General features: G+C 41.6%; 1 protein-coding gene across 1 annotated transcript in view; it reads left to right on the top strand.

The window, feature by feature from the left end:
* The window catches only part of pawr (PRKC, apoptosis, WT1, regulator), a 62,889-nt gene that overhangs the window by 28,889 nt on the left and 6,197 nt on the right, over window positions 1–27,803 (top strand). The window contains exons 3-5 of the mRNA XM_037121556.1: window positions 12,585–12,710; window positions 20,563–20,597; window positions 24,841–24,967. Of these exons, the coding sequence (XP_036977451.1) occupies window positions 12,585–12,710; window positions 20,563–20,597; window positions 24,841–24,967 (288 nt within the window). The remainder of the gene's footprint in view (window positions 1–12,584; window positions 12,711–20,562; window positions 20,598–24,840; window positions 24,968–27,803) is intronic.

A 27,803-nucleotide genomic window follows, 5' to 3' on the forward strand; every position in this document is an offset into this window, starting at 1 on the left:
ACGAAGGACTCAGCCCCTGGACCTCACTGTGGGTCCAGTTGTCGTGATCCAGATGGTTTCTGGAACAATCTGGAAGAAATTCAGACTTTTTTTTTTTTTTTTTTTTTGTGGTGCATCTTCTTTGTGTAGACAACTGTGGGATCTATGAAGGCCCCTCCATTTGTTAAAATCATAAAAGTGGCAGCATGAAGTATGAAAATATTCATTATGCACTGGTTTTTTTTTTTCCATGAGAAACAAGGAAACATGTTGTGGAAAACACAAAACGAGTCTGAGCTAACAAGGCAAACAAGATAATTTATTTCCAATAAAGCAGCCTAATCCCATTGCTAACATTCCTTGCCCGGCGAGATGCTTCGCCTAAAATAATTTAATGTGACTTGTTGTGAAGCTGCAGGGTATTCTGCTTGCCAGTGGTATTTGTTTTTTTGTTTGTTTTTTTCTGTACAAGACACTATCCCCTTGATTAGGCTGTGATTTGGTCTTCGACTTTCCTCTCCGAAAGGCCAGACCCTTTAAAATGACAAAAAGGAAAAAAACCCCAGGGGGAAATCTTTGCTTTCCAAGCTATACTTCACTAATGACTCGATCAAGCCTCTGAGCAAACAACAATAGCTAAGCGCTGTGGAATCTTGAGCGACCAGTGTTCGTGTGGTATTTGACTGAATGCTTAATTTGTCTTGCCTCAATTTTGAAAGGGACAGCATTCCCCTCTGGCTCAAGTATGCACATCCTAAAGGAATGTTTATACCGCAAAATTTGTTTTAAATTGCTGCCAGACGTTTCTCAAAGTCTGCTTTAAACCTGACAAATAACTCAGAAACAACACAAACAAGCTTCCAAATTAGGACTTTAATGGACATACGAACAAAAGTACAAACTTATAGTCACTAATCCTCAGTCTAGCTGACCTAATTGTCTATTCAAGTGCCTAATACATTCAGTTATGGAGGTTGATTTTGGCATGGCAATGCCACCAAATGTTGCATTACACTTAGGTGATATAACAGACCTTCTGGTAGTCTTATTGGGGGAGGAGAGAAGAGTTGAATCCTCTTAAACTCCCCAAAGACAACCAAGCTAAAGACAGTTTATGTGCAAAAAGAGTGAACCATTACAAAGGAACAAAAGATTTTTTAAAAAACTGGATAATCTGAGATCATTTTGGCTGAAAAATAAAACGTCGTCAAAGGTGCACCTGCTCATGCATGCTGACCATACAGCCACACCTGTTCACCTGGACAGTTCTTGATCTTTCCCCTGTGAGACTCCATGATGGCAGCACCTGTGTTTACACGGAGATGCGACAACAACCGCGAACCTTTTTATTGCCAGGTGTGTTGTTCAGGTGATGGTCGGGAAACAGGATGGTTAAGCACTGCCATCAGGTGCCCTCAGGCTGCTACTGCTTTCCAGCTGCCCAGCAGTCCTTCAACACACGCACACACACACACAGGGTGAGGCTGACTCACCACTTCTTGTTCTCTCAACAGCTGTCTCCATCAGTCACTCAGCAGGTACAGGCTGTCTCAGTTATAGTCTTTTGTGCTGTGGAGAAGAGTCTCTTTTATTCCACACAGGCAGTGTTGTAGGGCTCAGTATTTCAGTAAATCAACGGTTGTGTGGCTTTCACAGTTCTGCTTCTGGTTCCTCTTATCTTACAATTCTACAATCACAAGGTTCTTGTGATTATTTGAGTCTGAAAAGAAAGCAGAATATGATAGAACCAACAAAAGGCTATATACTGTATACAGCTTTTCTTCTTTTTCTAAAACCTATGAAAAGCATTCTCTCCACTTTGTCACCCGACACTTCACATTTGTAATTTGTCTAATGTTTACACTTGTTTTTTCTTGAGTTGGAAATATAAGCATTAGCTGATTCTGGTACCTAATTGGGGTCACTAAAAGCACTGTGGTCTTGCACCAGCTGCAGTAAACAATTAGGAGTTTTGAGATGAGTATCATGCCAAATCCAACACATATTTCCATTGTGGTTTTTTATGTAAATATGGCAAAGACACAAGGGTGACTACGTGGCACCAGACTACATAAAACCAGCACATCATCCGTCAAAACTGGCGAACCAATTAACTGCCAAATAGTGACCTACACACAAACATCAGAAGTCTAAAAACACTAACACAGCCAGTGTCCAAAATTACCTGTTTGACTGGTAGATGAAAAGATAAGTAATAAGTTACTTTTTTGTGTCACATATATGTTCATTTCACGACACATCATTAAAATAATAAGTGATAGAGTAAACTTTAGATTTTAAATACAGATTGTTTTGAATGCAGAAGCATTATCATCGTTTGAAACCATCCTGCTGAGCTCTGAGCATGATTGTGTATTGTATCATACTGAGGAGGATAGGTAAGCTATTTTGCTTGCAAATGATCTTCAGTTAGGTCTGTTTCTAAAATGTAAAGGATGTTGGGCAGCAGTATCATCCAACACTCCAATAATGTGTGAAAGCCATATGCACTGTGGTTACTGCTGCCACTTTGGTAGTTTCCTGGATGCTGTGGACCTGGCTTTACTCCTGCCCAGCATGTCTGTGGTTCTTTTGATAGGTCTATGAAACCTGAATAGTCCCAGAGTTGTTGGAGCTCTGAATGAGCGCGAGCCCTCAGCCAAGAAAACCCAGTGTCAGCAGCCAAAAAACACGATGGCCTTGCAGAAAGGCAGCGAGCGCTGAATGGCACTTGGCTCTCTGACCGTCTCATTCTCATTAGATAAACCCAATCAGCAGAGAGGCGGTAGAGCTCCACAATGGCCCAAGACATCTCGTCTCTTTGTTGGGCGTCCATCGTGAGAAGGGTCCGCCGATACAATACCTCTCTGTCTAAGCGCTGGGCTCGTTTCTCCTCTGCCACATGGATGAGTTCAGTCCCTGCCAGGTTGCAAAGTAGACCAAAGCTAACGCACTCAAGAGGCTTTGTGGGTAAAAAAGAAGAGTGAACGGGGGAGACCAGATGTTAAATAACCCATTTGGCATCGCGCTGTGGGCCAGGGTGAGGATCGGCTGTTCACACGAGGAGATACCAGACATTCCATGGTGGAAGTTTATGGCGAATTTGAGGCTGCCAGCCACAGCTCGGGGTCAGAGGTCACACTGTAGTGTGCTGATAAAAGGATGATGAGATAAGCAAACTCTAAGTACTCCTTCCTATCCATCTCTGTCACACGTATGAACCTGCAGAAAAATACGTGTTCAAACTCATACAGAATTGAAAATGATGTCTGAGACTCACCCTCATCAGCTTTCATTTGACTTTCCACATATCCAAACATTTTACAGGATGATGTCAGTTTAAATTGATTTTAATTTGACCTTAAAACTGATTAAAGTATCAACCAAATCGGTGGAATGTGTCACAACATAGCGCTATAAATGAACTATAGTGTTGCTTCAGTGATGTCTCAGCCTACAAATCATTTTCTCTTTACATAAGGGATCAAGCTTGTTTGTTCTGCGTTTCAAGATTCGCGTTGGCTGCTTCTCAGTTGCAAAAAGTTGAGGACTAGACTACTTTATACAAATCATGGGCATCTGGCGCAACTCGATTGCATTTCAAGAAAGGATAAACTTTCTCAATCAGTCAAAGTAAGTAAGTGCATTCATCACTTTTTACACAAGAACGGTATTTTTTGTGTGTTATGATTGTTAAGATGAAAACCTAAATGGCTGGACAATGTAGAAAAGAGGATAAACATGTGAAAGCAGCAGGCTGCTGGATGCTTCCTCTGCTTTTCATCGTCTTCGTGACGTTGTGTGATTTTTTTATTTTTTATTTTTTTAGCTGCATGTGTGGTTTTTCCGAATCCTTCCGCATTTGGATCATAGACGTAAAATAGAAAACAACAGGGTTTGCCATCGGTTTTGTTCTGCCACGTGTGCTGCTAGAAACATTTAAAGTACAACTGTTGCAACACCACCGCTGTGCAGTGGCTTGGTGGGACTGGAGAGTTTATTCTTTGTGCCGCACTGTGCAAAAAAACATCGGGACAGGAAGGAAGAAGAAGTGCGCATGCCAGCACCAGGGCAAAAACAAGATTAGGAGTTAGACAAAACACAGGACCACTTCCCCTTGCGGCCTCTGTACGGTACACAGCAGGAGCCCCGTTATTACTGCTGCTTTGCAGGAACAGGATTCAGGACTCAGGAGAGGCTGCCGGGATAAACGCTCTGGCAGCCGTCACCACCAGCCTGCCCCCGCCGTCTCTATCTGTCTTGAGTTACAGCCATCCTGTCCTGGTCTGTGGTCGGTACACACAGATGTTAATGCTATCTTACCTCTCTCAGGGCGGCCCAAAGCAGTTAAGAGGATGAGTGTCAGTATGGGCATGTCAGGATGGCGGAACATTTGTGTTACTCTGCAGACAACAACCACACTCATCAAACTCCTCATATAAATGCTCCTATATGTTAACGAGCCATCATATTTATATTATCCTTCTAAACTGTTGAGTTTCCTCTTAAGAGTGTCTTTGATTTATAAATGTCAAGATTACTTTTAACTCAGTTTCTCTCCTCTACATCTTTGGTGACAGATTTTGAAACTTGCTTGAATTGTATAATTCATCGCAGTGTGACAACATGATTCATAGCTTGTTGATATTGTACAAGTGTTTGTTGCAACACCTTATAGAAGCTATGACAGCAGTGATGAAAGCATCAAAAACAACTCGCTTTGTTTCTCTTTATGGCTGCAGCTTCACATATAATCATAAACAAATCGTAAACAAACAAGTGTAACTGTTTGGTAAGCCGTCACGCCACCAGTGTCACTTTGCATACATTCATTTTCCTGGCCAAACACAGATGACCTGCTAATGGGGCTGCAACCTCTATTGAGAAGCAAGTCTGCAGTGTTTTTGAGAAGCAAATACTCAAAAAGATAAAGACCTGCAGCACAACAACAAAAGAGAGGAGAGTTCAGTCTGCTCTCCATCTCCTGGTGATGACGATGTTCATACCTGGAGGAGGAAATGGAAACACAAAAACAAGCATTAGTCAGGTTTTATGAACCAGAAGGAAATTTGTTTTGATTTACACGCACTAACACAGTGGTAAAATTACCTTTTTGAGATCTTTAATTTGTATGTTTTTACCCTGGTTGTCATGAATGCATAAATGTAGATTAATGTACCTGTAGCACTGTTTTGGAGTCCCTAATTCTGCCTGAAATGGAGGTGATGGTTTTTATGTTGAGGCAGTAATGGCATCCTAAGTCATCTGAAAAGCACCGAAGGATTTGGCATTTTCTCTGCAGTTATGTAAAACCAATCTGTTTGCATAGATTCAGCCACCAGCTAAATATTTATCAGGGATCCAAGGCAAATCCATGTAATTACACAATTTTCCACCATCTTGGATACTTTCATGGCATTAAACAAATTTGGTTAATGTCATCGATTAGTGATGTTTTACATGTTTACACTGCCTGTCATGTAACCCTTTTGCTTTTCTGTTCATCTCATTAACCGTTGCTTACCTGCGACTCATAATTTCGCCGGCGTCTTGATTTGAATGTCTTCGCTAAGCATGTTAGAACTCATTCGCAGCTGGATTCTGGTCTGAATTGATAATGATTGTTTTGCACCATGAGGTTGACAGGAAAAATGCTGCTGTTTTCATATCGGATATGGTGATTCATTGCTGTGTCGAATGTCGTAGTGGTGTTCATAAAAGCTTGATAAATTACTGTGAAAGCCTGTCAGTTTGTGCATGCAGAGGGGTCCACAGTCATAAGACTGTTAAGGTCTGCTGAGGGTCAGAGGCACAGTGTGGGGCTGCAGTAAGTCTGTTAAACACGGGGAAGAGGGTCATTTAAGGTCTTCCACAAGCCTTTTATACACTTTACTGTGTCATAATCTTTATCCAAGAGCTCTTGTAGAAAGCTGACTGATATTTATTGAAGTACTTCAAAAAAAATGTAAATGTATATTTATATATTTTTCATAAAGATTACTCACTTTTCACAGATTTGTTCTTTTGTAATGGCACTCCATACCAATGGAGATTGTTGATACAATGCACCATTAAGCAAATTCTCTCTAACCTTCTGCTCACTACAGTCACAGTAAATGAAAGTCCTTTAAGAATGTTTTCGGCCCGACGCCACTTTATATCACAAAGTAAATGAGACATGACGACACGCCTACTGTGGGAAATATACTTAAATCTTTGGCTGTTTATTTGGTGTTTAAGATGTTGGAAATTCCTTTAGCTCTGTGCATCAAGTACATACTGTACCTAGTTTCAGAGCCTTATTAACTGTAGATTAACGACTCTTGTGAATGATAAAAATTGGAGCCCGACTCCAGAAACCCTGATGTTTTAGAATTAAAATGAGAACAAGTCAAATACTCATTCAAATGAAACATTTATTACAGCAGTTTTCTGTGATATCTCTCCTTGCAGAGACTCTGGTATCTCTCTGACAGCCTGATATCGGGCAGGCTTATGTATCAGTCAGCTCTAGTTTCAGACTTATTGCTGAGATCCCTGAGCAGGGGCCGTGTGGTTTTCTGTGGAAGTCTGTGGTGTTGGAGTGCAAAGTCCCATTTAAACAGTGAAACCCCCCGCCCCCAAAAGCTGCAAATACACTTCGCTCTTCTTAACTCTGCACACACACAAACACACCCACAGACAGACTCTTTACAAGCCCGGTCGAAAACTGCTGCTCTGTTCCAACCTACTGTGGAGGTTATAAACCAGAGAACAAGTTTGGCAAACTTGAAGTGCGCCAAGGGCAGTTTCCCACAGATGTATTAAAGCTTTTTCAGAAAGTCGGAGATCTCTGCCCAGCCCCGCTGAGTCCGACCGGCCTGCCCTCAGGCCTCCGCTCCATCTGCCATATCCAGAGGAATGCTGATGCTGCTATCTCTGGGTCAACAATCACAGACAGACCCCTGTTGTTTGTTTGCAAAATTTCTCTTTTTACTGCGCCCCCCCGTGTAAAGCCAGCTCAATTTGAGGTCTGGCTGTGTGCTGATTAAAATATAATATTCTCACTTGGAGTGAAAATGAGGGTCAAGCAGACTCCAAGTTCAAAGCCAAGAAGTGCAAGGCTTTCACTTGATAAACACACAATTTCAAACAAAGCAACCCGGGGCTTTGTGGCCAATAAAAGCTTGGATTCTTGAGAATGTCTTGGTCCCTGCTTGACTCGACTTGGTCCCAAAACAATCCTCTGAAAAAAAAATAAAAAGAACCCAGTTGTGCAATTTTGGGGACTTAAATCAAACAGAAAGGCATCAGATTTTGGAAAGAGTGAATGAAGCCAGACAGAGATCAACAATCATGATACATTTAGAATGGAATGAGAATATTTCTTGCTGGGAAGTGGTGTATTTGATATGTTTAAATGCCTTTAATGTTTTTCCCCTCTTCTCGGTTCTGTGTTTGTCTGTGTAACATAATTATGCCTCAAGTCCAGCAAAATTCTGCATTTGTCGAAGGAAAAACAGAGAATTATCTTCTTTTTCTGCATGCTACAAACGTTGGTACCTTCCACTTCAGACTCACTAAAATCTCGTGATGATATTCTGATTATATCATTTTTGTGGGGGTGATGAAGGTTAGAGCAGGGGACAGGAAATATAAGTGCTCTTAACAGGATTACATGTGATATTTTTGGCACAGATCAGGGAAGGTTCACTCACACCTTTTTGAGGCTGTCAAATGATGTCTCACTCCTGCTCAGAGTTGGCGTGCCTCTCCTGGACCTAACACTGACCTTGGCAGTCTGTAGTGTCACATTAATCAGCCAGCAGCTCCAGGGTGGATGTCCTCACTTTGATCTCTGCCATACCTGAGCGCAGCGCTGCTCCCGTCTCTACTGTTGTCTGAGCTGACTGGTAGTCCTGATTAAAAGACAACGAGCATCAGTGTTGCAGCGTCCCCCTTCTCTAATAGATCATCTTAATGAAGTCCGTGTGCTGCGACGAGTGGCAGGTGATTAATACGCGCAGGTCATTAAGCCTGTTGTGTAAGAGTGTGCCTCCGGCGGAGGTGCCCTTTGCTTGTTTAGAGATAAATCTGTTGAGTAAGTGGACAGGGCACTGGCAGGGTGACAAGACAGCATGGATGTTCATATTTGATCTTAACGAGGTTTTCTGAGTCGAGGCGGGAGTGTCACGCTTAGGGCCAGACAACAAACCCACGATCCAGACGATCACCAACACCTCTTCCCACCCTTAAATGTAAACTTATTGCAGGTTGATTTAAGTAGATATTCTGAATTCCAAATAATAGAAACAGCTAAAGTGATAAAAGTAGTGGTAACTGCCTCTATAATGGCAGTGCTGCTGAACAGTTTCTGTTTATTTGTGCTTTACTTGTGTGTAAATAAAAAGACAGGATATAAGAAACAACGTACAGGGAGAATTTGGAAAAACTCGGAAAATATAAAGTCATTCTTGAGTTTATATAAGCAAAATATGTTTAAGGTAGATGAAAAGGATGTAAGACTTCTTCAAGGTTGACCTCCGCTTGCAGAATGAGCTCCGTCATTGCTATGATGAACTTAATGAACTCGCACTCTGAATCATGAAATATCACGTCTCTTAATACTTCTTTCAGAACTTAAAACGCCTGTGTCGATTGCTCCTTTTGACATAAATGATTGCATGTCTGACATCTGCACAGTTCCTCAGTATTATCCAGCCCTGAGTGTGCTTGCTGCTGAACATTTGGGTTCAACCTTTGGCAGCCAGTAATTTCTTACATTTTTATATTCACTGTCCAACGCTGCAGGTCTGCAGGCACAAAATGTACCCAGCTCACTCAAATTAACCATGAAACAGCACCACTTTGACAGTCACTGAATAGGCAGATGCCAGAGCAGGGAACTAAAGCGCACTGCCTGTTGTTGTGCAGACAAAGAATCAAATGGATCCAGATATTTTCAGCCAGGGGCAGAGGTTTAGAACAGATGATCATTTTTCCTCCACAGAGAGAGAGTTTCCAACCACAACAGGCATTTCAATAGACCGTGAAGCTCTGCTCCAGATGTAGCTCCTTTAATTCTCCATGTGCACAGGGACAGACAGTGGTACTACTGAGGCCAGAGCCGGCCAGGATACGTGTTTTACTGGCTTCGCTAAAGTAAACACTCTTGTGAGGCCGTGACACTTGGTCCTGTTGTAAACAGGAAGCAGGAAGAGGATTCTGGAAATCTGACTGCTTCTTTTCAGCTCACAGCCTTTTATCTCTTAGATTTGGCATGTTGGTCAAGTTATGTGTGTCGACCTCTGGCAGCATTTTTGAATTTTTCGCCTAAATCATAGCTAATTAGGGGGCCGTTAATCCTTGATGAATGTATATTGACTCTATTTCCAGGAATAATATGCTCATTTATGCTCCCTTTACGCACAGAAATAGATCTGTCCATTTCAAATGATTTGTTCTGTGTTCATGTTTCACCTGAACTATTGGATACTATCCGATGGTCCGTATCTGTGAGCTCGAGCCGATGAACTCAAAATACGGACAGAAGGCCCCAACTGTATCCTTATGAGTACCTGACGATTAGCCTAAATAAGCTTTAAGTCAATAACGTTAAAGAGTTTTGTATATTTTGAATATATTTGAAAGCCCCAGTGTTGTAGAAAATGTGATTCTATCATGCATAATCTTCTGTATCTGGGGAGAATGCACCCAACTACAAAAGTACCATTTTGGAAGAACATGTCGATGCAATACTTCTCTAAATGTGTAATCCACATCAGCCACTTTATCTCAGTCACACTGGTGCAAAATATTCCCCTAAACATTGAATAAACACTAGATAAAACAATGTCTCCAGTCAGACGGTTAGTACAAACCGTACTTTCATAAACAAACTTCACTTAAAAGCGACAAATCTTCCACCATGAACAGTGACGCTAAAGATCGGTGCTTTGTATCTCTTTTTGGGAACACATGGCTCCAAGTATCCAAGTCAGAACATCAGTCAAAGCATCACTCGTTAATCCCTCCTCACCTTCTCTGCTTGTTTCCATCGTCCAATTGGCCAGAAAAATACACAGACTCATTTTGATGATGTCAGCAGCAAAAGGATCCCTTATATGGTTGCATGCAGATCCCCCTTTTCCCTTTATTTGGAAAAGACGAAATGCGGAGCAATTTGGAATACCGGAGGGCAAAAACGGTCTGCATCTCGATCCAAAATAAACGTTGAGATTCCCAATTCCACATTTCAGGCAACTTCAGGCATAGCAGAGCTGTTAGTCACTGTGTGTTGACACAGACGAACTGCTGTTTAATCTCATTTTTCTTACCTCAAACCCTCTGCTCTTTATTTCCCACATATTGGTCTTAATCTTAAAATGTCGACAACCATGAATTATTGCAAGAAAATATGTTTTGATTTGTGCCTGTACGTACACAGATGGATGCATTTAAAGTACAAAACAGTGAGATTTGATGCAGGAAATCTGGAAATCAAAAGCTCTTTGACATATTAATTTCGGGACTTGTTTCTGTTATTGTGTCCACCCCTCTATAAATGCATGTTGGAGATGAAAGAGGAAGAGTTACATCAGGAGAAGTAGGAGGAGAGTTCAGGACTCAAAAAGAAAAGGGTCTGGTGATTTCCCAAAAGACCACTGATAAACCGTTTGGCAGGAAAGGCCTTGCAAATGACTGCATTCCTTGTTAACCTTGTAAGGCTATTTTTACCACTAAAGAGCCTGTCGAGCGGGCACCTTTTGTTTGGCCTGCAGCGTGAAGCAGGAAAGACTGGTTTGCATTGTGACCCACTGGGAGTTTGGCCCCAGATCTCTGTCTCTCATCACGATCCAGCCATCCATCCTGATGTCGAGCTGTGTTTACGCAATGCATCTTCAGCGCCGCAGACAGATGAACCCAGTAACTCTCGCTGCACAGATCGCGGTAAAGTAAATGCAAATAGGAAGCTGAGGACGTGCACATATTTCATGATGAAGCTAAGATTACAAGGAGTAGAGTTGGAGGTTTTCCCAGGCCATGTGCAAAATCTCTAGCTAAATAATGAACGCTAACTCCCCGCTCCTCTGTCAAAGGGATGTTTGCTCTCTGTGTGTTTGAACTTCTCTTTTATTGTATTTTCAAGGGACATTCCACTGGTCAGAAATCCCCCCCTGACTGTCCCCAGGAGGTGAAAGGCCCTCGAACAGGCCGTCTTCCTGTTGCCTGACTAGAGTCCATCTAGTGTTTAGTGGTGTTTGAGCTGTGGCTCCTCAGGGATTCCTGGAAGTGAATGTGATCATGTCTTAAGAGGATTAAGAAGGGACCCTGAATGTGTTCAGCCAGAGGTCAACATCGCTGTTATGGTGGGAATGACCTTGCCTGTCACCACGCATCTGTCAGCGCTTTACTGTGGACCGAATGTGACCGCGTTGCTGTCAGCTTTCTGCAGGGAGCTGATTTATTTGCTTAATATAAAACGAAAAACTTGATTTCCTAAAATCAGAGGAAGGCGTGAGGAAGCAGAAAAAAGACAAGAGCGCTGCAACTAGCCAGCAAGCTATTTACTACCAATGTATGTGACTTCTTCTGCCATATAGTAATGTCGGAGAACATTTTGCTACACACTTTTTTAAAGAGTAAGGGTCGATATCGCAATGATATCGGGATAATTTGATATTGTGACAGGCATGTCAGCAAAGAAATCCCAGAGGGCAGCTAGTGAACAAATATGTCCACTAAAGTGCTGCTGACACTCTCAGATAGTTTTCTTCTAACCATTTCTAAGTATTTTTGTTTAACCAGAAACAGCTGCCACGTCGCTCTCGCCAACTCCACCAGATTCCATTTACAGAAATACATCATAAAACTGTCATTGTCTTGTTTCTGTCTATTTCATTGCTGTTCAGAGGGGGAAGAAAAACACTTTAACAGGACATACTTTGATAGCTGAAGTTGCCGTCTTGGTTTAGCCATTGCAGCCCATGAAATGGGTTAGTAAGGCCAAGGTTTAACATCTCTGGTGTTCGCCTCTGAATGGACCATCAATATTCATGGTCGTGCCTCTTTTGATCCAAGAAAATAGAATTTAAACCGAGGCGTAAATTGACTCAAATGAAAAATCGTTGTTTACGATACAAAGAATCTGTTGTTCCTGCGCAACCTGGTGTAACTGCACTGTAATTCTTCAAAGAATAACAGTAAATGTCTTAAATATGAAGCAGCCAAGGGTAAAGAATATTCCCTGGATAGTGAATAAATTAGATTACTGACAAACTGCATGTAAACACAGGTATCAGAATGACCTTAGGTCTGTTTCACAAATGCTGTTTTCCATTTCATGAATAATTACTGACAAATTTGTAAGTCTTGCAGCGCTTGACGCGTTCTTAAGAACGGGTAACAAATACGACATTTGTTTTGATAAATGAAATGTGTCAAAGTGAACAAGAACACAACAAACCCGACATTGTTTCTGTGCATATAAACTATTGGTTTCCTTTTCGCTTGATCGTGTTTTAACATATAAACTGATTTTTCTTATGTGCTCCACCCAACGGCTGAACTAACAATTTTTGTCTCTGTTCCTCTTTTCATCTATCATTCTCTTCGTCCTCTCTCAGAGCCTGGATGAGCTGGACGATGATGACATAGGAGAGAAGGAGCGGAGGGAGGAAGAGGAGCTGGTGCAGGCCAACACTTTCCAGAATGAGTCCATGACAGCTGACCCCGTCAGTGGACACCTAATGGTAAGAGGTGACATGATGGGAAGAAGCAGGAGGAAGCAGGAGACAGATTACATTTTCTCACTGTACCTCCTGCGGTTCCATGTCATGTGGTAGTTCATAGAGAGGTCATTCATAGCCAAAAAAAGGCTTTTTTTCTTCTCTGCAGGAGGGCCTGTGTATTTCAGTCCAGCCACAGACTCATATGATGTTCCATTTTTCTCCACACGTTACTTGAGCAGACATCAGTAGAGATTGATAAATCGGCGCTGCCAAACAGAGGCACTGTTGCTCAAGGAGACGCCCAGAGAGCTCAGGAGCCGAGTGTGTGTGTGTGAAAAAAGCTGCAGTGATGCAAAACCTAAACAGTGTCTCGGCATTTCATCATCACTGTGGAATTAGTGCAAGGAAAAAGAAACACCCTAAAATGCTGTTAAAGCTACTCGGAGAGATGGTTCCTCTGGTGTCTGGTGGCGTAATTTACCTGTTTTCAAAGTGGATGGAACAGACAGTGTGGCATAAACTTGAGATGTTTCTACTGCAGCTACTTGTGTGACATTTTGGAGTTGTTTCTTTGGTGTTGAGCTGGCAAGAATTGTCTATTAGTTGATTTGCCAGAATTTTAATTGACTCTTATGAAATAAAATTAGATGTGAGGGTTGTACCTTTTGAGTTTCGAACAATTAGATGGACTACCTGAACAATTTGAAGATGTCTCCTTGATCGTTTTCATTGTTTTCCAAACTGAGTGATTAATTAAGCAAATTATCAGTAGACTTAGAAGAAACAAAAAGCAGTGTCTCATACATCACACAGTGTTTCTCAGTGCGGCTCAGGTCCACAAACGTATTCATCAAACTTAATTTGAAAGCCAGCATTAGTCTGCTTTGTGTACAAGGTGTCTGGTTCTTAATGGTATGAATCAGAGACTATTGATGTCTCTAATGAGTCTTTTAATCGTGCCAAGTAATTTTGTGTTTATTTCATAGAAGCGAAGCCGTGCAGAAACAGTCTGCTCTTCCTCCAAATAAGTCCAGGAGGCGTCAAAATGAATTAGTAGAAATTAAACCAAATCAGAAATGACAAGCTCGTAGAGAGAGAAGGGGAGTGGTAATCCATATTCGCTAGAGCAGTTTATGTAATTTCAAACTTTCCTCAAATACCAGAACTCTCACTGCATGCAGCCTTCCCAACCTCACAAGACTGATTTCAATAGATCAGAAGACAGAGGGGAGACTCAGATGGGGAGAAAAGGTGTGTTAGTGTCTCGTTCCTTCAGAGTTTTTTCTCACTTTGTTGCTGTTCTTGGGAGGCTTTACGAGGACCTCCTTCTCTTCCCAGTCTTTTCTTACACAAGCGTCTGTGCTTTTATTTGAGTGAAGCGTGTGTCTACTTCTGCCACCTCTGTCAATCACAGAGTGATTTTCACCAAGAAATTGAGCACATAAAGGATATGAAAGCACATGGTTGTGTAACAACAACTGAAAATCTCTATATTTCTGACAGATTTTGTGCACATAGTACAAATCAAACTCCTGGGGATGTAGGTAAGAGTTGTTTTCCAGATGGATCAGCTGTTCTGCATCAGGGGGCTTATTTTGTTTTGGGCTATAACTGTCTGAGGCTGTTTATGAGAAGCGAGGGCTTGTGTATGACATATGTACACAAACCGCACACTAACAGGAAGATTCTGGCAGCACCTGCTAAGAGGCTGCACAGGGAAAAAAATGAAAAGCAGAGGGTACAACTATTTACATACAGGGGAACTACGATAAACAAACATCAAGCGGTTCTGTTCAATTGGTCAACTGCAGCTTTCCTGCAAAGATTCTCAGTCCGTCATTTGAAACATAATATGTCCGTTCATGCCAGCCGAATCTATTCTCTCCTGGCCTAACGCAGACCAGATGTGGCTATGCAGAAGCTAACCATTAGATGTCTCACTGTAACTCATATAAAACTGGCATTCATGCTCTGCCGGGGGTCCTCTGTTCATCTAGAGGCAGTCTGGGAGAATTAGAGAGCACGGTCAGTGGATTTATACAGAGCTGTCAGTTAGACATCTGCAGAGACAGAGCATCCCAAAAATGTGCCGCTCCTCTCGGGCCCCATTTATCAGCGGGGAGACAGGCAATTGCCGTGTCAAGGCTGTTATGATATACAGCATCCAGTCGGGCCTCATAGCTGGGTATCAAGATATCAGGACAGAAGAAGCAGCTCAACTTCTGTACAGAGCTGAGGGGCTGTAAACAGTCTGCAAAGGTCTCAGAGCACTTCCCAACCAAAACAAGCTGTAACTCTTCTGCACTGGCTGCTGGAGTCATAATGGAAACTCCACCACGGGTCTTGGATGTGAAATATTTTATCAATCAGTCTTTTTTTTTTCCATCAAACTGTGTTCCATTTAAATTTGCTTATAGAAATGAAGAGTGTGTTTTTGTGCATGGACACACATCTCTTCTGTATCTGATATGTGAGGCCCTCTGCAGCCATGTGGTCCTGGTTATCGGGCCTTACCTCCCTCTGGTATGCAGGACCTACAAGGAAACCTGTCTCAGTGATCCAGAAGTCAGAACCATATGGAACATTCCTCTGGATCATCTGCATTTAAAGTGGCGCCAGGTTTTTTCCGCCGCCTCTCTCTCTCACACACATATTGCAGACAATTCCCATCCAACACTTTTTAACAAGCACCATTTGCATTTTTAATTAGCACCTTTCTTCCCCCCCCCCCAAAGAAAAACAAAACAAAAAAAAAAAAATGGTGTTGATGCAGAGGATCTTGTCTAAACAGCAGGGAAACGTTCACTGCCCGTCACATGGCATTTCCACCGAGGAGCAGCAGCGTCTGTGCTCGCAGCAAACTGGATTTCATCGTGTTGCCTGAAACAATATTTGGACACATTCACACCTCTGTTGACTCGAGATCTCAAGGATTACTGTTATATAAGCCAACTAAACCGCGCCGGTGTTTGTCTTTGATAGGAAGGCTACCAGCAAAAACACTTGAGCTAGTTGCTGAGAAACTACATGACGTTTTCACTCCACAGCAGAACTCAATATACACAGCAGGTAATTAGGGTTAAAAGAACTAATAGATATCAGCATCAGCAACTTCCCCAGTTAATTACGTACATTAGGACAAATATCTTTTGTCTTGACAAGTCTTCTAACGTTCGACGCTTTAACATGCATTTCCACTACAGAAATCTAAACAATGGATCAAACCAGGATTCAAATTGTATTTTAATTTCTTTCATACGTTCACACAGGTTTTTACAGAGCAGATGTTTCAACATCTGTTTTTATCACTCCATAAATGAGAACATTGTTTCAGTAGCCATAAAAACTCATTTTCACCATGGGTTTGTGGAAATAACGTATAAAAGTCAATGAATAATTTATGAACAAAAAACTGTCAGAGTGTAGATGGAAAGAAAGCTAGAGAGTTCGTTGCCACTCAGGTGGAGATATGTGGCTAAAGGTATGTGGAAAAAGAAATGTTTTGTAAAGTTTTAGACACATTTAGACAAAGATAGTGAAACACATGCCATCTTACACAAGACTTTAGAATCAGTTCTCTACCTTTCATTTCTGTGTAACAAGTTTTCTGATATTCTTTTAGAAAATATGCAAATGAGGATGTATTATATATGATGTGGTAATTTGCATAAATGGCCAGAAAGGAAATCTGAACCTAAGTACACAACTAAATCTGCGTTGTCAGGATGTTGTCTTTCCACTTGTCTAAAATAAGAAATGTTATGGAAAGCAGAATTTCAAAATTGACCAGTGAAGTGTAAAAAAGAAATTTACATAAAAAGAGATGGTGCAGTTCTCAGTGCCTGATTTTTTTTCCTAGTGCCAGCATTGCATGGGTCACCGGTCACAAAAATGTCAAGAGGTTGACAAAGTGAACAGGACTTTCTGCAGATGTTTACTGTGTCGTTTGCAGGTTAGTCTTGTTTTCATCTTCGGCCCTCGATTTATGTGCCAGGCTGGCATTTTAACATCCATTTGTTCAGCTGGCATCAAAGACTCAGACAGCAAGCTCGAGGTTGGCATCTTAATTAAAACAGGGTGTGACAAAACTGCAAAGCATCTCTACTAAAATAATAGATGAGTAAAGTATAACAGCTGCAATTTTAGCCCATAATTATTAAGACCGATAGACGGATGTCAAAAATAATATTCAGATGTTTTCATGCAAACATCTCCAGTGATTTTTCTCTGGATTAAGACCTTCCAGTAGCGTAGCTTTCCTGGTTTATGTATTTGGCCCATCTGCTTCCTTCAAATGCCAACCATGCACTTCTATTTGATCATTATCTCTCTCTGTCTCTTGAACTTATTGAATGCCTCCAGTAAAATTGCGATTTTTATCAGCTATGTACAGAGAAATACTCAAAGCCCTGAGTTGTTAGCTGGCTGGCTGGGAAGCCACAGATCACCTTTTCATGGACTAAGATGGTATTCCTTTGGACATTTTGAATTTGATAAAGCTGTGAAGACATAAATCAAAGATTAAATCCAGGAGAAAACGTCCCAGCAAGACATTTAAGTGTGATTTATCATCCTTACAGGTACACATATACACATAAATGCAAGACAAGTTGTAATCTGCTCGGTCTGAGTGATAAAGTACCTCTTTTATTGTTGATATTTGTCTCTCTTTATTCTTAGCAGCTCTGAGTTCTCATACAGAGCTTATGGGAGCTGTCAGCGCAACACAGGGACGATAAATAAAGTTGCCCAGGCTCGCGCTGTGTGCAACGAAGAAGTTGTACATGAATTTAGTTGACCTTGTCTCGCAGATTCATATCCGGGACAGGAAACACTGCCAGAAGGTGCCAAATGAAGTCCGGGGTGTTTTCTGTAAACACGATATGATTTCATTTTCAGATTTTCGTGCAGCCACAGAAAGGATGGAGACGATTCCATTTATCCTCATGGTGGCTGCGAGCTACTGTTTATGATTGAAAACAGATCCGTACTACACAGTTCAGCCCTCGTATTAGTTTGTACTTAATACTTTATGTCACCTTATGCCATGTGGATTTGTGTATCGCAGACTGTTGCTGTTATGACCTTGATATTATAAATTATTTAAAAAATGTTGATGTTTAGTAACCAAAACAGGAGAAAGAGGGAAAAATGCTTCATTTTCAGGGTGAATGTAGTCCCAGTAAAGATTACACATAAATGACATTTATTTATGCTTCTGCAGTAGGGTGGACCTGCTGCTTCAGTGTAACTGGCCGAGACCCTCTGCAGCTCTCAGACTACAAGATAATGAATTAGCATGAGAATCTGACACAGTGCAAGTGATTATTTACAGATCAGATATGGTGCTTTTATTTATAGCACAGTTTTTTCTGGGCTGAGCTGCAGTCAAGGCAACTTAACACTGAAGAGGATTTGTCTGCAAGGGGCCATTAAAAACCCAATCAGCGTCGGTAATTTCTTTTATTCTGGATAGTGTGCAGTCAACAACAAAAGTAGGGAAAAAAGCATCGACAGTCCTTCAACAATCTTAAACCCCGAAAACATAAAAACAATAACTGAAACAAGTAAAAAGACATCATCACCTTTATGGATTTTTGTATATATATGCTTGTTCTGAATGTGATGTGGCAGGATTTCATTCATACTAGTCCAAAAAAAAAAAAAAAAAGATCTTCTTCTTTTTTTCTTATTCCCTTGCCAGTCTGTGGATGTCTGAGGTAAACCCCCAGTCGATACTCAACACCACATAAGAATCAGCCTCCCTCTTTAGTTTTGACTGCACATATCACAGAGTGTAAACGAGGATTGGCATGGCGTCACGACGTCTGCTGACCGCTGTGACCTCCCTTCATATTATTGTTTTGATGCATACTTCAACCCGTTTTCACCTCAGAAAATCATCAGTCCAGTCCACTGACCCCTATCAGCAGGACAACAAACTTGGAATATGAATCGGCGCGCACAGAATTTCCAAAACTCATGTCTTGAAATTTGCAGGGAAATGTTAAAGCAAACAATTATTTCCTACATAGTCTGGTGTTTTCTGCTGGGGCGACTGTAGAAGCCAGAGGGTAGACAGACATTTACATTTAGACAGCATTTCTTCTTTCTACACCATGAGATGTATAAACTGGAGGCTCCGTTATAGAGATAATCTGGGTTCACAACTATTTTGAAAACTATTTCTCAACTTAAAAGCGTTATGAGGCCTCACTGCTTTTTTTCAGTATTATCTTGTTGTGAATGTGTCATCATGATTGCAGCTTTTTAAATCAGTGCTCTGGGAAATTGACATTTTTCATAACATTTTATTGATAAAATAACAATCATCAACATTTTTAAAAGCCAGATGACTAATTGAATAAATGATAAAACACAATAACAGATTAATCATCAGTGAAAGTAATTGTTAGATGCAGCCTGAAACCCAGGTATGCACAGTTTGCTTCTAATATCCTAAAAGTCTCCATGATTAAAGTCTTACTCTGTATCAGACTGAATGGGTTCAGGCTGGAGCTGCACGGTTAATTGAAATATTATCAAAATCACAATATGCCCAAGTGCAATATCCAAATCACAGGAGCTGCAATTTTTTTTTTCCTTTTAAAAAGAAAAATGTTTGACAACAAAGGATGAAAATTAAGTGTAGTCGTACACAGGGACGCCCTGCACTTCAAATCTTGTTCTACAGATGTAAAAGAGCGTCTGTGTGGTACAAACCCAGAAAATGTTACATTGTGATGATTTTTATAGTTTTATGTTGTAAAATTACCATTACCACCAATCATAATATCTGTCAAGACATCACCTTTTTTTTTTTCTTTTTTTTTTTCTTTTTTTTTTTTTAACCCTAACATGCAGCTCTAGTTCTGGAGTGGAGTACACTTGAAGAGTAGAACCATCTGTCAGCCCTTGAATACATTCCTGATAAGACTAAAATAGATAAGGCAGCTGTTGGATTACACCAAATCCTAGAAAATGTCAACTTTAATCGAGTTGCTCTTAAATCCAGTTGTTGCTCGAAACTTTTGTCACGGGCGGATGAGGTATTACCTAGTGTACAACCTGCTGCTGCTGCACACGGCCCTCTTACTGTCCTCCTTCTTAGTAAATCTATCCAGGCCTGAGCCGGGGAGGAGACGACGGCCGAGATTTCATCCCCAGGTAATGGATGATATGTCACTGAGACGGGAGAGGCTGGCGCATGCTAAGAGTCGGGCACAACGTTTCCCTTCGCCCACTAAAGCCGAGTTCTGACTGATGAATAGCGGCAGAGCCAAGGCCCCTCAATCAAACCCGAGACCCTTCACTGCACAAGACCTTAGGAAAGGCGAGATGCGTATTCATCTCACCCCGTCTGTGACACACCCCATCTTCTTCTGAGGGAAGCGCTATTGTACCGAAGGCAACTTTATTGGAGCATCACTGCTGTACAGATCTAAACAACCTTTAGATCATACAATAATGGGAAAAGAAGATAAACATACACCTCCATGTTGCAAAACAAGATTGCCTTCCAGGCCCCAGGGCTACAGGGCTCCTGCTGAGCTATTAAATGCAACAAAGCTCATCTATATATCAGCTCAGCAGCTGCGATTCACAGACGCTCATACACAACCTTAAGGCAACTATGAATGCTGCTTCTGATAAATTTTTCTTATGCTGTAGATGGGATTTTTTCCTCTGTGGTGAAGCAACACAACCCAAGGCAGATGAACACAATAGATGATTCCTAAAACCTCATTTTGATATCTCTGAAATTACAGTGCGCCTTGAAATTAGGGACAAATCTGCCAAACACTGACAACGACTTTTTGACCTTTTTGTTATTGATTTTGGACTTAAGGTTATTCTTTTCTTTTTGTTTCAGGAAACCCCGAGATCTGGAGGTGGCCGCCACAAGAGGTGAGACTTATTTTATTGTCCTGACGCTGGGAGTTTATCGGCTTCAGCATCAGTAGTACTGTGTCAAGAGACTGAACAGAGATCGGGATGAGAAATAGCAGTTTGAGTCATTAACAGCGAGGCCCTCTGAAATAGTCCGAGGGCCTGTTCCTGGTGCGTCATTGTTGTTTTCTTCCCCCTTCAGTGCTGCTCTTTTCATAGCTAAAGAAAGATGACTGTTTTGTAGCTGACAGGACACCATCTGGACCTTGGACACTTTGTTCAGACCATCACTTTGCTGCCATAGATGGCAAGGGGTGTACAAAGTAAATCATTTGCTCTCTGAAAGGTTCAGAGTCTGACATGTGTGCTTCAGATTGGTCAGGATTGTTCTGGCATATGATGAGGGGTTTTCAAAACTCAAAAAATGATAGAGAGCAGAGATAAGAGAGCACAAAAATCGAGAGCACAACTGCTTCCATTGTAGTACAATATCGATTCAGTAATTGGCGGATTTTAAAATGTTTTCCAATGCCGAGTGATCGACACTGTCCAACTTCACCACTTATGATGTTGATCCTGGCTGCATTGTGAAGATTGAAGTCCTTTGAGAACCTCTGTGTGTGTGTGTCCAGCGTGTGCTTCCAAGCACACCCTGAAGTTGTGGCTAACCCCAGCAGCCAAGTTCACCAGCTGACATTCAGTTGGGCCATTTCATTACGGCAGCTGCTCTCATCAGCTGGCCTGGCTACACTTGGATGCGCCGCGGTTCTGCAGCGAATAACCTACCAGGTGGTACTGAGCAGCAAAAGATAGCTGATAGAGCAACTTTAAAGGAACCTGTCACTCTAATTTACTACCTTGCTGCCAACCTTCACCTGTCAACCTGTCTCAGTCAGACTTTTTTCAGTTTAATTCAAGTTATTTGTCAGCACAGTTTCTCCTTGTTCTCTGCGAAACTCTCTTCGTATTAAAAGCTTTTACCTCATTATCTAATCTTGGAATGCGAGATATGGCTGTTTCCCAGCCTTTATCGATATTACCAGAAGAAGATAGCTGATAATTTTACATTGCTCAGACTCGCATTACCTCTTTTCTTTTCCTTTTACACTTCTGGTTGTCCTGTGGTGGTGTCCCACTAGAACTATCGGCTACACTGCTACACTTCCCCCCACGACCAGCAGAGGTACCGATATGCTGTTTTTTATCCGTAAGCTTTCAGAAAACCATACAAAACTCAACGCCCTGTCTGTATTAATGCTTACATTCTCTGACGTTTTGCATAATTGAGCCTTAAGATGTTCGCTAGCAGTGCAAATGTCAACAAGCTAGCAGCTGTTATTTTTCTTGGAGTTTGCTGGAGCTCAACGTGCTCCCCTCGTGACATGACCCAGCAAAACAAGTTCCCTGTTGCTGCATCCTTAGCTTTCCGGCGCCCAAGATGATTGCGATTGGTTTAAAGAATTACAAGCAAGCCAGAGTGTTTTTCTTCCCCTGCAGCAATGGTGCAGAAAGGTCTGGCTGTCAGAGACAAGCTTGAATCCCATCACTTCATAAGTTTCGCCAAATTCCAAATGAAAAAGCAAAACTTCAGAGGTACCGTTGCTCGTCTTGGATAGTTCAGGGGGCCTGGGAGATTAGAGCACTCAAAACCAAAACAAAACAAACGCTGTTTAGAAAGCTTGATATTTCAGCTACCCCTGGGGATAAAAGAAAAATGACATTTATCTCCAACACTCACAAGTCACCTCCCATAAATTATAGTAATTTTGTGTACAGGGACAGGGAGTTATTACTGATTATCTCTGTAAAACGCCTGTGAATTGAGCTCATCTTTATGTTTTCTTGCTCTTTGTGGGAATAGCATGCTTCAGAGCGAGGCGGGGTGTTAAGCAGATGGTTGAGCACTGTGTGTTGTGGCTCTTGCTTAATCCACACTGACACCTGAGTTTGTGAGAGACATTGTTATACCTGCGGATGCTGCTGTTATAGGCCCTCCTGTCTAGCTTTCTCCTCCCCTCCTGCTGAGGCTCCCAAGAGTGTGTGATTGGCTCAGCCTCTCTCTCCCCCAGACCTCACCCTGCGGGATACTAATGGGCCTCGGTGTGATATTTAGTATCGAGGCCATGGATGTTTAGGCCTGGTTGAGCACCTGCTGAGCACCCTAGAGTGTGTGGGAGATATCTTTCAAAACCAAGATGACATGCATGGATGTAGACGCACAAGGCACGGCATTGTTTTGTGGCTGGCTCTTTTTAGGCATCGTGGTCAAGGGATGATTTGTTGTCTCGCTTTGTAATGTATATGTGTGGTGTATTTTGCGTGTGTGCTCATGCCGATAAAGGAGGAGTCAGTGAGAGAGACAAATGAAACGCACTTTATCTCGGCGTGGGCGAGTGCCAGGGAGAGTATTTCAAGGACTCCCTCTTGATCAAAAGCGATGGCCGCTGCAGTGTTTGGCTCTTTGTAAGAGTGAGCGAAAATAAGCTGCTTGGTTCTGTAAATGTCAAGGTACAGAAAAACATCGCCTCTGCCTGTGTGTAAGAAATGGAGCCATAGCCTCTGTAGAGAAAGAAGAAAAGGTTCAGTTGAGTGAAACAGATAAAGAATTGAAGCCTTATTTACAGAGCTCACAATTTCCTGGGTTAAGTCTGACTGACTCTCATATTGGTGTCCACTAATAGTAAAAAAATAGTATAACGTCTTTTGTGGCTCCAGAAGAAGCTGCATGTAAACTGATAAACTGCTTACAGTGGTCAGTCAGTGGCTGAGTTGCATTGTGGGTCGTGTAGGTACCAGGTTTTGAAAAGCAGTCCACTGGTTGGGCATTGTTGGGCTCATTATGAACAAATGATATCGCCTTATTTCTTCCATACATTCTTCTTACTTTTCAAAACATTGGTGCCTACATTACCCAAAATGCAACATAACCACTGAGTGACATCACTGAAGGCAATTTGTCAGACTGCGTCCAGCTTCCTGTGGCGCCACAAAAAGCTGTATACCACTTTTTCACGTACTATCTGGCAAAGTTAGAAGCTTCAGACATCAGAAAGTGCTAAACCTCTCAAGGTAGACGGGATTTGTACGTCAGCGCGATGAATTACCTGGACCTCTGACGCAGTAAAGCCACAAAATCAGCAAAACAAGATATTCCTGCCTTGTTATTTAACCAAATAATGGTTTTACAATCGAATTTTTCCAGGATCCTGGACTCCTGTTACATGTCCTACCCCTCTCTTCTATTGTCATCTATCCAGTAAGAGCCAAGAATGCCAAAGGAAAAAAAAAATAAATAAAAAAATGATCTATGTTTTGACAGTTTTAACCAGATTGCCCACTGCTGCCTCTTCAATCTCTGAGTTAAAAGCACTTTGTAAAGTAGTTAATAATGGGGACATCATATTTGGCAGATCCTGAAAGGAGTGCAGATGGTACAAAAGGAGTTCTATTTGTTCTTTGTCTTGCCAGCAGCTTTTCTGTCTGTTTCAACTGTAGAAATATGCAGACAGCCCCCTTCAGACAGTTCAGTGAAGCCTACAGACTCCCCAATAATTTGATTCCCAGGGAGATTTTATAAACCTGGCACAAACTGTTCCTTGTGGAGTTTTTGTTGTCGGGGGGTGTACAGAGCCGGCAACTCATTCCAAGTTTCCACGTCAATAATTATTGAAATAAGGTCAGTAAGAAAATAAACTGCACATGAATATTCTGACCTGGAATCCGTCTCCAGGCAGCGAGGAAGTAAAAAGGAGATAAGGTTAATGTTCGTTCTGCTCAAACTGCATACAAAAACCTTTAAAATCACTTTATTTTTTTCCTCACCGGCATAAGAACAGTGACGCACAAGTTCCCGGACTATTCTTGAGCCTGTTTGAAGTTGTAATATGTAAATTGTTTCTTAATCAGAATCCTTTTTGCACCAGAGTTGCCAGCCCTCGACGGCCTTTTCTCCATTAATGGAATAAAAGGCAGAGGGCTGTTAATAATGCATGCCTAATTGAAAGGGCAAAACACGCTGAAGATATTCCCACCTGTTCTTTTGATGATGGATGTGTCATCCCATTGAAGCTTAATAATGTGGGTATGATTCATACCTTCAAACAAGCCTCACTTAGAATACAGTATTGCACTTTACGTAATGTGCATCGCCATGAAATTCACTGTGTTGCAACTTTCTTTTGCAAGTAAAGAATTTGAAGTTACGGATGCATGAGTGTTATATCTGTATGAGGTATTAATGTTTTGTTTGTGTTTGTAACAGCTCTGCAGGGCAGGGATCTGAGGAAGAGATGGGCGGGAACAGCAGACAGCGACACAACCGTCACGGCAGAGATGGAGGAGCTGCAGCACCAGGAAGTTTGGAGAAAAGGATGGAGGAGCTGGAGAAGGTACGTCTTCTGACCCCGTCTTTGTACCACTGATCGCTTATAATCACTACTGATACTAATTAATACTGTGCAGATCCTAAATTAAAAGAAATGCAAACAAGAGTTTCACTTATTAACAGCGAGAGTTCCCGGTCAAGAACGAACCATTTATCACCAAAAAGCAATAGTTGAAAGCTGAACGGTGAGTAAATGTGGGCATCTGCAGTCAGACTGGACTGTTTCCTAACTGAGTGCAGATGAGTCAGAATACACATGTTGGCGGGTTTTATTAGCTCCCTGCTGTGAGAAGGTCAGCGCCTGTTGTTCTTGAGAGTGCAGCTTCGAACGGAATGAGACTCAAAAGTCGCTCTTTATCTAACAGGCTTGATCTTTAATGGGACATATTGTTGGCTGTGTCTCTCCGGCCGGTGGAGATACTCTACCTACTGCTTTTTTAAATTGGACATGTAACCACAGTTGAATAAGAAAATAAGTAATGTTTGGTTTTAGATTCTGTTCAGTGTTTCTTTGTTACTCACCCACTCTCTGCTCTCATTAGTTCTCTCACTTATTCTCCTTTGGCTCATTTGTTGTTTGTTTTTTTTTTAATTGATTCCCATCCATATTTTTTAACCAGATGGCAAAATGAGCGGATAGATTTTCATTGGTCAAGTAGGGAAAGACATGGAGACACGGATTGTGGACTTTTTTTTTTTTTTAATCACATTTCATACTTTAGCTTTTCAATTAAATTTTCTGGGAACTTCATCTCCCGACACCAAAGTCTGAAAGCTATTTGAAAGTTGCCAAGAACATGACCCTGTGAGATGGATACAGGTTTTCATTTGATCACATTTTTATGTAGAAAATAACCCTTAAAAATGTCTAGTCTAAGAATAAAGTCTCTTTATTAGAATCAGCTTCAAAAGCCTGAAACTCTTTCTCATGTCTGTAAATCCTGTGAATACTCAGAAACCATACTGAGGACATGGTCACAGTGTGTTTTTGTGGTTGCTACTGCCCTGGCTTGAACCACAGATCACAACAATTGTTATTGGTCTGCTTCGTAGCATCGGATTTACCAGCTTCTCCTCCGGTGCTCAGCAGCGGAGCTGATGCAGGGGATTGTGACTTGTAGTCTCCCCAGTAAACACACTGCCCACTTCGGCTGTTGCAGTCCCTCCTGACCAGCCGGCTACTGATTTTCACAAATGTATACGTGTATAAATCCTTACTGCATCGTAGGCCACTTGTGTTAAACACAGATAGGACATGAATTCTTAAGAAATATCAGTAAGTGAGAGAAAATCCAAAGCTCAGAATCAGTGAGTTTTCCTTCCTCTTCCTCCCTGGAAATGTAAAGTTACACCTTAATGATTGACATCTGGCATTATTTCAAAATCCCATCAACTTTTCAATGCTCCCAGAATTGTGTGAGGGCCGGTCCAGGACTCTTTTGGCCGACTGAAAGCCTCTATCAGCAGCACTTTGTTTAGACAAATTTCCACTTTGAGTCCTTTGAGTGGCCGCCCGGGTTCTGATTTTCTGGCTGGAAACTGCGGCTCAGCGCTGGCAGAAATTCTCCTCAGTGTTGTTCAGGAGATGACCTTTTACAGCGCAGATATGTCTTTTCCGCCCCCACCGTTCCTATCAGGCACTCAACCCCCTCACTGCTGCCACTGTAGAACGTCTACTCGGAATCAAATGTCACTCCGGTGGCTTTCAAAGAAAATCCTTTTTTTTTAAAGTAAGTACTGCTGTGACCTCAGTGACTTTCCATGTGAGATGTTTCTCTGAGTCTGATGTCTAGAAATCACATTTCACACACTTATTTTTTGTGCACATTGTTGTGTCGGCTGTTCAGAAGAGATAACTGGCAGGTAAAACTCCTGAGACTCCAGGCTGAAACTTTTTATCCTTATTTGTGATCATCATGAATTGAACCCTACCATTTTAAAAGTTTAAAATCTCCTGAGATACAGAATTTATTCTTCTGTGTATTAAACTGTTCCCCAAAGCCAAATATTACCAAACCTAAACTCCAAGTTTTTGAGGAGAGTCACAAGCTTTTGTGAGAAAACTATATTCATGTCTGCCACATGAGGCTTTGTGCCTTGTTGTCTTCATTTGCATCATATTCCCAAACAACATGTTAACAGTTTAGCGCATGTTAGAACTTGTGTGTTAATAGCGCACATACCGTCCCTCTCAGTAAGGAACACTATTGATTTAGTTCCCCGTTGTTGTTGACGGAGGCTGACAGGAACACACTGGCTTCTTTAATCAAGCACAATTTGAAAGCAACACAAAAGCAGCGCAGGGGAAAAAAAAAAAAAGAAAAGAGGATTGTTAATGCTCTGTTCACTGACAAGTGTTGTGTCGATTATTACAGATTCAGTATTTTTGAGAAAAGCTTTTGAATTTGGAAATAGAAAATTATGTTTAATTATATAATTACTGTCACGTAACAAAAAGCCAGTCCTTTTATTGACTAATGCCTTTTTACACCAGATGTTTTGGGGAAGTGAAATGTCCTTTTAATAAGATAGTCTGTTGTAGGCTTCAGTTTACCACCGCAACAGTAAATACACAGGATGGATTACGCTCAGAATCAACAGGTATGTCGAGAGGTTCGACTTCATACTCCAGCTCCTCGTCACCGCAGCAGTTTGGCACAGTGCCCACCTCAACTTTAAATGACAAGACCTAAAATACTTGTGGTCCTTTTACGGCCATCCCAGTCCCAGATGTAGTGATCTGTACACAATGTATTTGTTTATAAAAGTTAATTTTGAGTTGTTCCTTTGAGGCGGCAATAATCCAGCGCCTTGTGTGCCAAAGTGTTTTTGGATCTGAC

The sequence above is a fragment of the Acanthopagrus latus genome, chromosome 14 (assembly GCF_904848185.1).
Source record: "Acanthopagrus latus isolate v.2019 chromosome 14, fAcaLat1.1, whole genome shotgun sequence".
NCBI classification, from domain to species: Eukaryota; Metazoa; Chordata; class Actinopteri; order Spariformes; family Sparidae; genus Acanthopagrus; species Acanthopagrus latus.